General features: G+C 46.2%; 2 protein-coding genes across 3 annotated transcripts; both read left to right on the forward strand.

Annotated features, from left to right (window-relative positions):
- The first annotated feature begins 1,264 nt into the window (after positions 1-1,264).
- LOC101770083 (psbP domain-containing protein 2, chloroplastic) lies at positions 1,265-3,836 on the forward strand. Of its 2 annotated transcripts, XM_004975601.4 has the most exons (4): positions 1,265-1,642; positions 1,780-1,935; positions 2,168-2,437; positions 3,543-3,836. In XM_004975601.4, exons 1-3 carry the CDS (start codon positions 1,325-1,327, stop codon positions 2,417-2,419), a joined length of 726 nt encoding a protein of 241 aa, XP_004975658.1. In that variant the 5' UTR covers positions 1,265-1,324; the 3' UTR covers positions 2,420-2,437; positions 3,543-3,836. The 2 variants fall into 2 exon arrangements, with proteins under 2 accessions (XP_004975658.1, XP_022683810.1); XM_022828075.1 differs by lacking the exon at positions 3,543-3,836 and having other exon boundaries at positions 2,168-2,590.
- Positions 3,837-6,189: 2,353 nt separating this feature from the next.
- Positions 6,190-10,504, forward strand: LOC101770769 (amino-acid permease BAT1 homolog). The gene is made up of 6 exons (XM_004975602.2): positions 6,190-6,570; positions 6,900-7,082; positions 7,653-7,772; positions 8,262-8,453; positions 8,581-8,886; positions 8,977-10,504. The coding sequence occupies exons 1-6, from the start codon at positions 6,478-6,480 to the stop codon at positions 9,652-9,654; spliced, it is 1,572 nt and encodes a 523-aa protein (XP_004975659.1). The 5' UTR covers positions 6,190-6,477; the 3' UTR covers positions 9,655-10,504.
- Positions 10,505-15,145: the final 4,641 nt, after the last annotated feature.

Raw genomic sequence — 15,145 nt, forward strand, 5'->3', positions numbered from 1 at the left:
TTGCAATGGCTCTTCGGCCGATGGTTCACTACGAGAGTCTGTACAAGTTGATGAAGATGTGATTGATTTCCATTTGGTTCCATAACTCTCGTAGTTTCGCGTCACGTCTTACAATACATCTCCATGATTTTCCACTTCATAAACTCGTGCCGTGCGCCTAATTTCAAATTGACAAAAATTTGTCCGACACCAAAATGTTGCTATCCCACATGTAATAACTTGGATGAAACTGAATAGTGCATCTTTTTTTCTTATCGTGAAAAATGCTCCCCCCCTCCCTCTCTCTCTCGTAAAATTTAGTTCATTTTACTTTGTCTTACTCAAATCTCTCTAGGTTTGATTAAATTTATAAAAAAAATGCATCAATGTCTACAATCTGTTATTCCCTATTTGTTTAATTATTTATTGATTTAGAGACCTATATAAATCCTAACTTGCTCTTATGGGAGTGGCATACTGCATTCAGCGGTTTGGTTGGGGGTGCATTCTGATGTGGTCATTAGAGAAATGGTACCCCATCCGATTCCAACTATTCTTGTATCTTTCAATTTTTTAAAAACACATACCATCCTGTATTTCCTCGATATTTTTTACCCTTTTCTTCCATTCTCGCTAGTTCATAAAGCCATGATGGTCCCAAGCCACAAATCCACTCCTAGTTCAGATTATTGAATGTACACCCCTTTCCTAGTTACAAAAACACGTATAACAGGTTTTGAGGCCCTCAAGTAGTGTGAGCACGTGCACGTAACATGTTCATGTATTGTTTCTTCCTTTAGAATAATTTTGGAAAAATGTGAGCACCGGTGTGGGCAGTTTTCACTTTATTTTTTTTAGATTCTTTTCTTAGAGACTGCATCTTTAAGATCTTCTTGAGAGGAGGGTAGGAGACTGCATGCTTAGGATTAGAAAATTGAATAGGCTCCCTCCGTTCCATTGAAGAGTCAAATCAATTTTATGTTTGATCAAAATTATATAGAGAGTTACAAAGATTTATCACATCAAATGATATAATATGAAAATATATTTAATGAATCATCTTTGTTATTATAAATGTTAGTATTTTATTGTATAAATTTGATCAATATTGAGGTTTTAATTTTTTTAGAAAGTTGAAATGACTTATGGATCGGATTGACTAACAAATTTTTTTCAAGAACGTTTCAAGAGGAAGAAGAAGGCTACCGCTACGGTCCGGGCTCTGGCACAACCATCTGTACAGCCCAGCCCATTACCTCTAGAAGACCCACCAGTCAGTGTCAAAGCGCGATAACGAGCGGCGAGGCACAGCCGCGCCACAGCGGCATAGCCCGACGAGATACCGATGTCCCACGTCTGTCCCCGCTCCGGCCCGCCGCTAGCGCTCGCCGGCCGTCACCGCCGCCGCCCGCATGGGGCCCGAGCCGTCGCGCCCAAATGTGAGGCCCACCCCTCCCATCCTCCGCTCCCGACCCGGAGGGCCGTATCCGCTGCCACGCTGCTCCTCGCCGCCCTCCCCTTCCCCGCCTCGTCGGCGCAACTCGAGGCGGAGGCGACGGCGGAAGGACAAGGAGAAAGTGGAGTTCCAGATGGGCTAGAACTGGAGCGCTATACCGACCAGGAGCAGGGCTTCACCCTCCTCAAGCCGGCCTCCTGGCCCAAGGTCAGGAGCACTTGAACCTGAACGACGCAAGTACTGCGTGCATAGCAATGCAATGTAGCAGCGTAGGATGCTCTTTGTACTTTGGGATAGCGAATTGCGTATGTGAAATTTTGTGCTGCTATGTGTGGTTGGTGAAGGTGGAGAAGGCGGGCGCGACGGCTCTGTTCCAGCAGGAGGGGAAAGGGAGTAACAATATTGGGGTTGTCGTCAACCCTGTCCGCCTCAATTCGCTGACGGAGTTTGGGACGCCGCAGTTTGTCGCCGACAGGCTTCTTCAGGCAGAGAAGAAGAAGGTATAAGTGCCTGAACAATGCTTTCCTTGTTTTGCAACTCCTCTGTTCAGTGCCACTTATTAATGCTTGCACACAGTGTGGCAGTTGGAATTCCCCATTTAGATGAACTGCTAATGTGCTGATCAGGATTCTCATTGTCATTGATACTACCTGTGTTCTATGTACTTCTTTTGATATGTTTGGTGAACTAGTAGCCTCCAGGCAGCTGATCGATTCTTTTCACTTAAAACAGGAAAGCACCAAGTCTGCCGAGGTGATTTCAGCTGGAGAGAGATCAGGTCATGGTGGCCTGACAGTGTATGAAATTGAATACGCACTGGATAGCACCAGGGGAGGGATGAAGCGGATCTTCTCAGCTGCATTTGTTGCTTCAAGGAAGCTCTATCTGCTCAATATTGCCTATTCAGACGCCCAGGAGAAGCCCTTGGACAGCCAGACTAGAATTGTTCTGGAACAAGTTGTCCATTCTTTTGATTCTGTATAGTTATTTTTTTACATAGAGGTATGGCACCTTTTCTTATTACCAAAATTTCTTTCGCTTGAAAATATAGCCTGTTTATCTGTAAAAGGAGTTCTAATCAAATGGTTGCCGTGTTCTTTTGTCCAATACTGTTATACCTTTATCAGTGATTGCATTTTAAGTTATTTCAGTTTAGATAATTATCTTCATTTCCACAATTTGGTTATGTTTGCCTCACAAGCAATACAGCAAATATGTAAAGCATTGTGATCTTAGTTCCTAATCTGGCATAACTGTGTTTATAATATCTTGGACAAAGTGGTAGGCAGTAACAGCATTACTTCTTTAAAATCTAGAATGCTACATATCCTGAAAAACAATCGTTTAGATAAGATACAGGATGGGAAAATTATTAGAGGGAGGGAGAGAAGGCCAAGTAATATTCAAGCTCCAAAAGTTTCTCTGGAATTCAGGCTCAGTTCATTTATAATGCCGGTCCATGCTGACCCAAATAAACTTAAGGAAAACTTGAAACAGCTATGGTCCATGATTATAAAGAGCAAATGAGAACCTGCTTAATCATAGCAGCTTCAGGATTTGTTCCTGTCGATCAAACTAGGAGTAAATTATTTCTTTTTTATCATCGATATTTTTTGTTACTCGTAAAATCATCATCATGCAAACTTGGGCATGAAAGAGTGATCAGGCACTGTTATACTTGACCATGTGCAATGGGAGCTCTAGACACATCCTTTATGTGTTCTTTATATTTTTTTTTCTTTACTCCCCGATAAAGGTTTCATCACACCATATTTATAATAACACAAAATCCTTTCTTCTCATGATATCAGCTGGAAAATCTATATCCTTCTAATAACAATGGAATGCTCAGATACTAGCACTTGAAGTCTTGTGAGTATTAGAATGATAAGTTATATATGAACATGTCATATGTTGTAGTCTTGCCATCCAATGGTATTGCCATATAGGAACTAGGGCCGTTGGCTGTCGCTATTCTCAAACTGCTTAGAAAATTTTCAGGAACAAGTTACACTTACCATGTGCATATAAACTTCTTTCACATGGATAAACTGTAAAGTATATTCGCAGACTAGAATTCTTTAACCATCCCATTGTTCTCCAACAGAGAGGCGTACAACATATCCATTATAGGAGGCGTTGGACCTTTCAAAGGGTTCCTTTTGGACATTCTGAAATAGGGCTCTCTGGGACCATTTTTCTTCGACTGTCTCCTTCAGATGACATCGCAGAGAGAATAATCGCCGGAGTACATACTTTTGATTCAGTCAACTGAGCCTCTGATGGTTCCCAGTTAGCCCCACCCTGTGCAGATACGAATAGCATATTTTTTCTGGATAGTGCATTCAAGTTGAATTAATGATATAGTCATCCTATGTCCTGGAGCTGGATTATCATATTAGGATCTGATGAGCTGGTCAGATGCTCTTACCTTTTATTCTAGCGAGATAGCCGCGTGGGAGTATCTTCCCAGCCGCAAAGTTTGGAGCTGGGTCATAGGAGGAAGACTTGTCCTCGCCCCCTTTCGCTTTAAAGAATCTGTACATCGTTGTCACTTGGAGAAAAACTGGCTGATGGTGGTTGCGAAGTCAAAGTGCCATCCATGAAATTGAAGGATTGCATCGGCAGGTGCCTGCCAAGTTGTCCTGAAACCTTGCCCAGATGATGATGGTTTCATGACAGCACTGCTCTCATACTCTGATTGCACATTCTTGTCGGCGGCAGGCTGGAAGAACTGAACGCTGACCGGCAGCTGGATGTATTCCGAGATGTGGGAGTAGATGATGGGGGCAATTCCTTTGCTGTTCTGGCTTTCTCAGAGTCGGCAACGCGCGTGGTCTCGTTTCTCAGACGTGCAAAGGGCGTTGCAAACTTGCAACATGCATGTCTGTCACATGTGAACGGGATCAAGGTGTAGTGTCTGTTGAACGTGACCCTTCTGTTTGGGAGAACAGGCGCATTCCAACCCATACCGTCAGCATTACGTGCAGCCAAGGAGACCGCCGGTTCTCTGAGAATGGGGAATGGCCATTTAAATTATGCATTTTCAACGTTGCTCTCTTGGTAATTAAGCTTGATTTTGAACTACCGAACTGACGTCGGATCGACATGATGATTTGAGTTCTCCTATAAGATCGCGCACCTTTATATTTTAGCACCCATTTTCCATTTTTGGGAACTGGATTTTTTAGTTGACCTGAAGAGTACACGTAAGTCGTAAGGCACCTAAATTCTAATGACATGCTGTGCAGATTTGCGCTATTCAGTGCTGTTCTGGAAAAGGTAAAGCGGAGTGAGAATTCTTCCAGTGACAGAGTCGTGCGCGATTTTCCTCCGTCTACGTCGGCATGCAGACCTTTCAAAGGCCTTCTTTGGACGTTTGCGCAGGAGCTGATAGCTACCGAGTTTGCGAGCTGAGCCAGCGGCGTCATTGGCTGGTCGTTTGGATAAACTCGGTCAACGCCCGGAGGAATGGCAACTCCGGCTGGCCTGGCCCGTCCACCGTTTGAACGCGATGACAAGTGTGGATGCGACGTGGGCTGCCTTGCAGACGGCCGAGGATTCGGGGGTTTTGGTTGCAGGACGGCCGAGGATTCGGGGTGATCGAATGGTTAGATATTAATTAGGAGTATTAAATATAGATTAATTATAAAATTAATTGTATAAATAAAGGTTAATTCGCGAGACGAATCTATTAAACATAATTAACCCATAATTAACGATTTATGCAATTTGTTTTATAATTAGTTCACGTTTAATTCTTCTAATTGGTATTCAAACAACTCAAATTTAAAAATTAGATCCAAACACCCGTACTGTACAGACTACGGAGCACGCCCGCGTGAATGAAACGAACAAGCATCCTCCGTTATTTTTTCATCACGAGCAAAAAAACTAGGGGGTGTTTGGATAGCCTATGCTAAAGTTTAGCACCTGTCACATCAGATGTTTGGATGTTAATTAGTAGTATTAAACATAGGCTAATTACAAAACTAATTGCACAGATGGAATCTAATTCGCGAGACGAATCTATTAAGCCTAATTAGTCCATGATTTGACAATATGGTGCTACAGTAGCCACAAATGATGGATTAATTAGGCTTAATAGATTCATCTCGCGAATTAACATAGGAGTTTTGCAATTAGTTTTATAAGTAGCTCATATTTAATCCTCCTAATTAGCATCCGAACATCTGATGTGACACTGCTAAAGTTTAGCATCTAGTATACAAACACCCACTAAATTAGAGCACCATGCGTACGCATGGGCACGCCCGAATGGTGTGATACTAGGGAGACGGGTATGATTTGTGGCCATACATGAAAAAAGAAAAGGAAAACTTAGCTAGGCGTTCACGTGGCGTGCGTGATAGCGTGGGGGGTCTTCCAGAAGCACACGGCGCAGAGCCGCAGACTCGTCACCAAAAGCCTGTGACCTTCGCCTACGGGCATGTTTGTTTGTTACCTGCTTATACAAAGTGAAATCTTGTACCGTGCTTACAAAAAAAATCTTTCGTCACTTCAAAATCTTGTAGCGCGCCATGCTTCAAAAATCAAAACACCACGAGACGAGAGCTCAGCCTTTGGTACGCTTTCAGGGTGCGCGTGCCATTTCCCATGATACAAAATAAACTATCACCACCAGCACCTGCAGACCTGCTGCTGCTACTAGCAGGAGCAGGAGGAGACGAGCTCTAGTCAACCCGATGCACTTTGCGCTTGCCGTGCCGCCTGCATATAACAACGAACGCGAGACAAACCAGCCAAGACGCAACCGCACGTCCGCACCGCACGCCCAAGCAACGCCGCAGGCGCCCGTCCGACCTCACCTCCCGGTACCGGACCTCTCCACTGCTTCCCTCCTGCACCCACGAGCGCCTAGGCCTCGCTTCCTCCTCCCTCCCCGCGCGCTTCTCAAGGCGCGTCGTCCCCCGAGGCGGTAACCATCCCATCCAAGGGCGAGGCGGCGGCCGGCGGGGTTACGTTTCGCGGAGGGAGAAGGCGACTCGCGCGGACCGTTGGTTTCCGTTCGTGCGTCCGCCATGGCCGGGGAGAGTGGGGAGGGGTTGGTGGTGGACTCCGGCGAGAAGCGCCTCAACGAGCTTGGGTACAAGCAGGAGCTCCGGAGGGAGATGGTGAGATTTCCACGCATCCTTTTTCTCCTCTCTCTCGTCCTCTGCGTACGGGTTCGTTTGTTGCTGGCCTTTTTTGAGGTACTACTAGATGGCGCGATCAGGTTTTGCGAAACCTGTCACGGATTAAAATCGCGCCGTGGAAATGCGTTCTCCTTTTTTCTTTCTTGAAGAACACCGGTTGGAAATGTGATTTTGATCGGCTTTTTGAAATGCGATCCTGATTGTCTTTCTTCAATTCTGCGGCTGAAGCATAAGCTGCTGGTTTGTTCCTGGGGTTCTCAAGATGATATGATAATTACTTGTGTGGCATGGCATGTGCCCCCCTGCAGACGCTGTTCAAGACGCTGGCCATCTCCTTCTCGACGATGACGCTCTTCACGGGGATCACGCCGCTGTACGGGAGCAGCCTGCAGTACGCGGGGCCGGCCTCCCTCGTCTGGGGCTGGGTCGTCGTCTCCTTCTTCACCTGGTTCGTCGGCGTCGCCATGGCCGAGATCTGCTCCTCCTTCCCGGTACGCACCGCACGCACACCCCCCGCCTTGCTTACTACTCCTGCTGCGCTTTCTCCGGTCACCGTTTCTTGATTCGCGATTTGGCCGTTGGTCTTTAATCGTTTGATTGGTGCTGGTTGCCTTGTATGGCCAGATTTCCGTGTTGATAGAGATTTGGCCAGTCGTGTTTCAGTTTAAAATAGTGCCGTAGAAATCTTGTTTTCTCGGGGATTCTCAAAGCGTTCAACGCCGTGTCGTCACTTGCATGTTTTTTTATTTAACTGTTACCATATGTTAAGCAAGGTTACCTATTCAATTCTGTAGCTGTCTTTTGTGAGTCTGTCACTACTCTGCATACTGAACCATTTTTAATTTTTTTAAACACCTGTGCTTACTGAAGTCAGAAGAAGACAGATAAACATCATATGCCAAATTATACAGCCTTGAAATCTGAAATTTTGCTATTCTGACTTTTTTAGTGGCACGACGTAACTTCAATGCATTGTTCGTATACACCTGTGCTTTGTTCTTCCGGCGAAAGCTGCATGCAAGATTACTGAGTGCTGACACGGTTTTCCTGTTTGGGAACAGACCACTGGCTCTCTGTATTTTTGGGCTGCTCATTTGGCTGGTCCAGTCTGGGGTCCTTTGGCGTCTTGGTGCTGCGCTTGGCTGGAGGCCATCGGCCTCATTGCAGGAATTGGCACACAGGTACGCTCTGTTTCATAGCTGACTGATCCCATCACATGCTCGAGGTATTTGTAGCAATCTTCCTCTGTTTCTGGTGTGCGATTTCGATTTGATCCTGAAACAACGGAGACTATCGACTGTCCATTTCACTACTCATTCAATCACACAGCCTGTCATGCCAACTCATACTAAGTCGTGCTATATACCAAACATAAATGTTCTATCTTGCTACGATTTCCATTTGATCAGGTGTTTCAAAAATCCCCATTTGATCCTTATGAGGAAACAATGAAAACTATTAGCTGTCTATTTTACTGCTCTCATGGACTATCAATCACACAACCTGTCATGCCAACTCATAATAAATTGGTACGATACCAAATATAGAAGTTCTATTCTGCTTTGCAATTTCCAAACAACGGGAAGTTACCGCCCTCTTCAGCATTCTCATGAACTTAACCAGTCACACAGCTTGTCATGCTGACTCATCTTCCCCTTTTGCTGTTGCAGGCATATGCAGGATCCCAAGTGTTGCAGAGCATCATTCTACTCTGCACTGGCACCAACACCGGCGGTGGCTATTTGACCCCACGCTGGCTATTCCTGGTCATGTACATCGGGCTAACCCTGATCTGGGCCGTGCTCAACACTTTCGCGCTCGAAGTCATCGCCGTCCTCGACGTGATCTCCATGTGGTGGCAGGTACCAACACTCCCTTCTAAAGCTGCCACTTGCCACATTCGGAGATCCATTATCCGTCTTGTAGCGCACACGCTCCGGTGTCTCGCCTGGTTTCCAGCTTCAGCCGTTGCTTGATTGATGCCCGCAGGTGATCGGTGGCACCGTCATCGTGGTGATGCTCCCACTGGTGGCCAAGACCACGCAGCCGGCGTCGTACGTGTTTACCCATTTCCAGACGACACCGGAGGTGACCGGGATCAGCAGCGGCTCCTACGCCGTCGTCCTGTCCTTCCTGGTGAGCCAGTACTCCCTGTACGGGTACGACGCGGCGGCGCACCTGACGGAGGAGACCAAGGGTGCGGACAAGAACGGGCCCATCGCCATCCTCTCCAGCATCGGCATCATCTCCGTGTTCGGGTGGGCGTACATCCTCGCGCTCACCTTCAGCATCCAGGTAACACACTTTGGCCGCCACACTTCCGGAAATGCTCTGAAAAAAAAATCTCTGGAAATGATGCAGAGGGTCTGTGTTTTATGGTTGCAGGACTTCAGCTACCTGTACGACCCGAACAACGAGACGGCGGGCGCGTTCGTGCCGGCGCAGATACTGTACGACGCGTTCCACGGGCGGTACCATAACTCGGCGGGCGCCATCGTGCTGCTCTTCGTCATCTGGGGCTCCTTCTTCTTCGGCGGGCTCTCCATCACGACGAGCGCCGCCCGCGTGGTGTACGCGCTGTCCCGGGACAGGGGCATCCCCTTCTCCTCGGTGTGGCGCCGCATCCACCCGCGGCGCAAGGTTCCGGCGAACGCGGTGTGGCTGTGCGCGGCGGTGTGCGCGCTGCTGGGCCTGCCGATCCTGCGCATCAACGTGGTGTTCACGGCCATCACCTCCGTGGCCACCATCGGGTGGGTGGGCGGGTACGCGGTGCCCATCTTCGCGCGCATGGTGATGCGGGAGGAGGACTTCCGGCCGGGGCCATTCTACCTGGGCGCCGCCAGCAGGCCCGTCTGCCTCGTGGCGTTCCTGTGGATCTGCTACACCTGCGCCGTGTTCCTGCTCCCGACGTCGTACCCGATCAGGATGGACACCTTCAACTACGCGCCCATCGCGCTGGGAGTCTGCCTCGGCCTCATCATGCTCTGGTGGGCGCTCGACGCCAGGAAGTGGTTCAAGGGCCCCGTCAGGAACATCGACGAGCACAACAACGGCAAGGTCTGATCCCGGCAAGCCCTCAGAGCGATCGACCGACGCCATTCTTTTTCTTCCTCTTCTTGGGCTCTCGTGATGACGTTCTCCGACTGGTTCTCCCTCTACGTGTTATGCTGGATCAATGGGGATTAGTTTAGGTGGCGAGTGGTGGGTTGATTATTCCTGTGTGGTATACAAGGAAGAAGGTATTACTTAGGTGTAGGTTTGCAAAAATGAACTCGGAAGCATTATGAAAACAAGGGAGGAAATGTTGCGCAAACCGAAAAGTTAAAGAAAGATGGACTACCGATGGATGAACAACAGAAATGGGATGCGTGACGAGAATGTCAACAACAGAATTTATTCGCATACACATGTAGTTTGTGCTACCCTCGATGTTTGTTAACCCACTCCTCTTAGACACGTATCTTGACTAAACGGCAAGGTTGATATCAGCTCTATGCCAAGACACTTGCGCAAACCAGAAGGAAGAGGAAGGAACACTTGAGTGAGTGAGGAAGGGAGGAACTGCGAATGATACTTTTCCATACATTTCCATCCCCGCGCTCTGAGCGAGCGCAGCACGCGACGGACGTGGGGCTCCAGCTTGTGGCGGAGAAGGGAGGTGGTCGTGGATGGCGCTAGCTGCCGCGTGTTCTCCGGCTGACCGTAGGAGGAGATGTGCTGGCACATAGATGTGACCTTTTCGGGGTTGATCTTCCTTAAGATGATACATGTTCGTGAAGTCCAGGTTCACTTTCAGTGGCAAGTTACTGGTCATGTTCTTTTTTTTGCGGGAAATGTTCTTTGAAGTTTAATCCCTGATCAAATTGTACAGCTACTCTTAATAAGTACTCTAAAATGGTTAGGAGTTCCTTTCGTTCGTTCTTCCTTACATTTTTTGCAATTTGGTGCCTACATTGAGTTGGCTTTTGCGTATCAGTCACGACCAGACTCTGACTTTAAGTCTGTAACTTCAATCTTTTTTGCCTTACCTTGTGTGAATTGTGAAATCATGCATCTGCCAGCCGGAATCAGATCCTCTGCAGTTGAGCTTATTAACGTGTGTCTGCAGTCACGCCTATCCATCGTCCGCTCAGATCAGACGGCGACCGGCTTCCCTGCTGTCCACGCCTCCACGCATTGGGCCGAGGCCCAGTAAGCACATGGCCTCTTTCCCTAGAAAGAGTCGCTGCTGCTCATTTTTAACGTGCAGGATTGCGTTTTTGGCGCGACGGCTTTTTTTTTTTTGGCGCGAGGAGCGAGCTGCGAGGGCGGCGATCACCTGGTGCTTTTGGCCGTTCACCGTCGGCCGAGGAACAGGTAATCTAATCTTCACTCCTCACCTGTTCCTGTACATACTCAGATTGTGTTGCCTTCCATTTGATCAAGCCGTGGATTTGGTTGCCTTCCACCTCCTTCATTAGATTAAAGGAAACATCATCTTGCCTGCAAGAAAAAGAAATCTGCATATCTGAGGCCTCGTTTGGATACCAGGGGTTAAACTTTAGCCCTGTCACATCGGATGTTCGGATGCTAATTAGGAGGACTAAACATGAGCTAATTACAAAACTAATAGCATAACTCTTAGGCTAAATCGCGAGACGAATCTATTAAGCCTAATTAATTCATCATTAGCAAATGGTTACTGTAGCATCATATTGTCAAATCATGGACTAATTAGGCTTAACAGTTTCGTCTCGTGATTTAGCCTAGGGGTTGTGCAATTAGTTTTGTAATTAGCCTATGTTTAATACTCCTAATTAGTGTCAAACATCCGATGTGACAGTGGCTAAAGTTTAGTCCCTATCTTCCAAATACCCCCTGAGATGGAAGAACATAGGTGCGTAACACCATGGTTGTTACTTTTTCTCCATAAGATTAGATAGATTTTAGCTGTTCAAATAACCACCAAATCAATTTTTTTCTTGTAGGGAGGGTTTGCTGCCTAATTTGAAACCTCAAGTTGGTACGGAGTTCAGTACTATAGATGAGGCTTGGATGTTTTGGATTAGTTATGGAGGTCAAAAAGGATTTGAGGATAGAAAAAGGTACACGAACAAAAGAAAGTTGGATGGGAAGATTACGTCCTGCAGATATGTTTGTGGAAATGAGAGACATAGATTGGAAGATAAAAGGGATCATTTTACAAAGTGTCCAAGAGCTGAAACTAGAACTGATTGTCAATTTTGTATGGGTGTTATAATGGATCGAGAGAAGGGAAATTATAAAGTGGTTGATCTGGTTTTGGAACACAACCACACCCTTCATTTGCCACAAACATCGCATGGGTGTCAAGCTTGGTTTTGGAGAGTAGCTTTTAGTTTTGTGGTTCAAGTGTAAAGTTCAGTTTGTCATATACACTTAAATTGGCATTCAGTTTCTATCATTCTATTTCTTCATAGTACAATTGTCATTTAGTTTCTACAGAGTGCAAAGGGCATTCAGTTTCGTCAGTTTAACACAGGACAAACTAGCAGATTAGTCTTTTGAAACAAGCTCTGCAGTTCAAGGTCAGTTGAAGGTCATGCGCTTGGGGACCACCTCGTCCGTACTTGAGCGGCGCATGCATCGGCAAGGAGGCCGGAACCTCGCCACCGAGCAACGCTTGAGGACGGCACGGCAGCAGACAAACGGCCGGAGCAGCTGGGCGGCAACGCTGATTCAGTCGCATGGTGGTGTGGGGCTGTGGGCTGAGATGGGCCGGCCTGCGTAGACGAGTTTGTCGGGCGCCGTCTGATCCGAAGCGGACGTTGGAGATGTGTGACTGCAGACACACGTTCATGAGCTTGACTGCAGAGGATCCGATTCCCCTGCCAGACCGCCACCTGAGACCCACTGAACTGTGAACTCGTTTTTGTGTTTTCTTTATCAATAACAATCGTGCAGTTCCAAAGGGAAAAAAGTAGAATCACCTAAGAGCAATATGCATCAGCGGCATTGGAAAAACACTGAAACAAATACTGGTCTTAATCTTTCCACCATGCTATTGCTACCATGCCCAATGCTCATAGGTTGTCCGTTTCTTCATCTTCCGGACTTCTGCTCATGTATGCATATGTTTTGTTGTTTCTCTCTACTGAAACAGTCATGTAAGCCAAAAGGTAGGGGAATGAGCAACTAAGAACAATAAGCATGGAAGGCATCAAGGAAAACGCCAAACGAATGCTTTCCTCCATGTTCCATGCCCACTGCTCTGACACACTCAATTTTCCTCTTCCCGACTCACTGAAGACACCATCACCTAAGGCTACACATGACTACATGAGTATATTTTGTTTTCTTCACTAGAACAAGGTTTCAAGCCAAAGGAAGAGGAAGGAGCACCTAAGAACGATAGGAATGGGAGGCACCAGGAAAACATAGAACACAATCATGCTTTCCTCCATGTTCCCATTCCCACTGCTCTTAGACAGTCTCTTTCTTCCTCTTCCCGGCTTGCCAGCCTGAGACAACTTGGCTGAGAAGTTGAACCACTAAACAATGCCCTTGACATGATGTGGTATATATAGGCATGTGGTGCAGTGCAGTGCTTTAGAATGTACAAAATCCTTGGGAGTGAAAGCAGTGGATGTCCTACTACGTGGCACACATTATGCACACCATTGAATGGAAGTGGGCCAAAAAAATAGCTGTTGATAATGTAGTGTATTTGCAGAAAGGGGACTAGGATATCTTTTCTGCATACACATCTAATAAGTCAGCAGGAAAGTCCTGGGTTTTAAGAAATGCATTTACAGCAAGGGAAATGAAAAATAAACTACGCGTTCATTGACATTTTTTGAATGAATGAGAAGGTCGGTACATGTGATGGAAGATCATTAGAACCAAGCAAAGAATAGTTTAGAATTAAGCATTACACGATACTATCCACTATAGTTTGAGTCATGTACAACACAAGGACCTTAGCGCCATGTATGTGACTGCAAGCTATGATTTTTGCGATGCTGTTTAATATCTTGAAGAAACATTTTCAGAAACAAATACCCCTAAAATGTAGATCTTGGCGAGTTGCACCATATGAGTTGTTATTCCTGTAGTCATTGCACAGTATGCTAAGGTTCAGACAAGGGCAGCAAAATGAGGCCCTGGTTACAAAAAGGACCTGATCAAGTAGGTGGATGTGCAAGCTAATTGAATGTTGCGACGATGTAACAGTATCCCTATGATCAAATGCAGAATTGGAATTGTGGCAATGTGTTTTCCCCCCTACAGTCATTTACAGTATGCTGGTGTTCAGAAAACTACAGATAAATGAATGATTTCATTCAGAAAATTGATTTAGAACAGCACCCCTAGAATGGGCTATCAGCCTATCACCAACCGGGCTCCTTATCGATTGGAAAGGTGAGGTTAAGCCTGTAGATCAATGACAGTGTCAGTACTCTGCAGCAGTAATGTGCTAAAACGCAATAGCACAGAGTACAGAGCTCCATATGCTCCTTCACTGTGCTAGATATAGCGTTGCCCAGATACACACTACTAACGCACATTGTCGCAGACGCGCGGGATGTTGCAGTGCACAGCGACACAGTTTCCGCCCTTTGGATGCAACATCCTCTTGGTGCAGGCAAAGCAGTACTTAAAATCAGCATTCTTCCTCACCACCGAGGTACCATCAAGCTCGCGAAATTTTTGTCCCGCTGCAGCAAACAATAGCAGCTTCATAAAAAAAATGACTCAGGATACTATAACACGTGGTGCATTAGTCTTAATGGTTACTGAACTGAAATAGAGGCAGAGTAGTTTTGAGTTTGGCATCCAACATTTGGATTATGTGGAATTATTCGGTATGCGATAGTGTAGCTTCAGTCATAATTTCCTACACAACAAATATCATGTTTTCTCAAGATCACCTACGATAAGACCCAAGAGTAGCCAGCCTCCAAAACCTGGCACTGGAATCATAAACAAATCCATCAAAAAGATGCAAACACGCTTACCGCTAAAACCCATCAAAATTTTCTTGCATCAAAGATTCAGGGTTGCATCCATGTTCATTTTAGATTTAATAATACTTCCCTAAATGTACATTCTTTTTGCAGGGAAACTGTTAATGTTCAACTAATAAGAAAGAAAAACGATCACCTCCCAATGGTTCACAGCAAGTGACAATAAAGCCACTTGGAGCCCGCCTTTTGCCACAGTGGTAAATCTCAGCGAAGAAAAGTTGTTCCTGCAAACCCTCCTTGATGGGCCTTGCGCTGAAGTTAATATGTGTGTAACAACATCGTTGCTCAGGTATATACTGATCACAGGCTTGGCATCCAAGAGCTCAAATTTGATCTGGGAACAAGAAACCGGCCAATAAAGGTCATGGCAATGCAAATCAAAATCCAATATTGATAACACATTCTTTTCTAGAACAAGTAAATAAATTGTACAGCGCACCTTCTTTTTGTTGTAGTGCTCCAAGACACCCGTTGCAAACCTATTGGCCTGTGCAAACTGAACTTTTGGATTGGCCCGAAGATTGTGAGGATCTTTACTCTCAGGAGCCCTGCACCCAACAGCACATGTA

The sequence above is a fragment of the Setaria italica genome, chromosome VII (assembly GCF_000263155.2).
Source record: "Setaria italica strain Yugu1 chromosome VII, Setaria_italica_v2.0, whole genome shotgun sequence".
Classification (NCBI taxonomy): Eukaryota; Viridiplantae; Streptophyta; class Magnoliopsida; order Poales; family Poaceae; genus Setaria; species Setaria italica.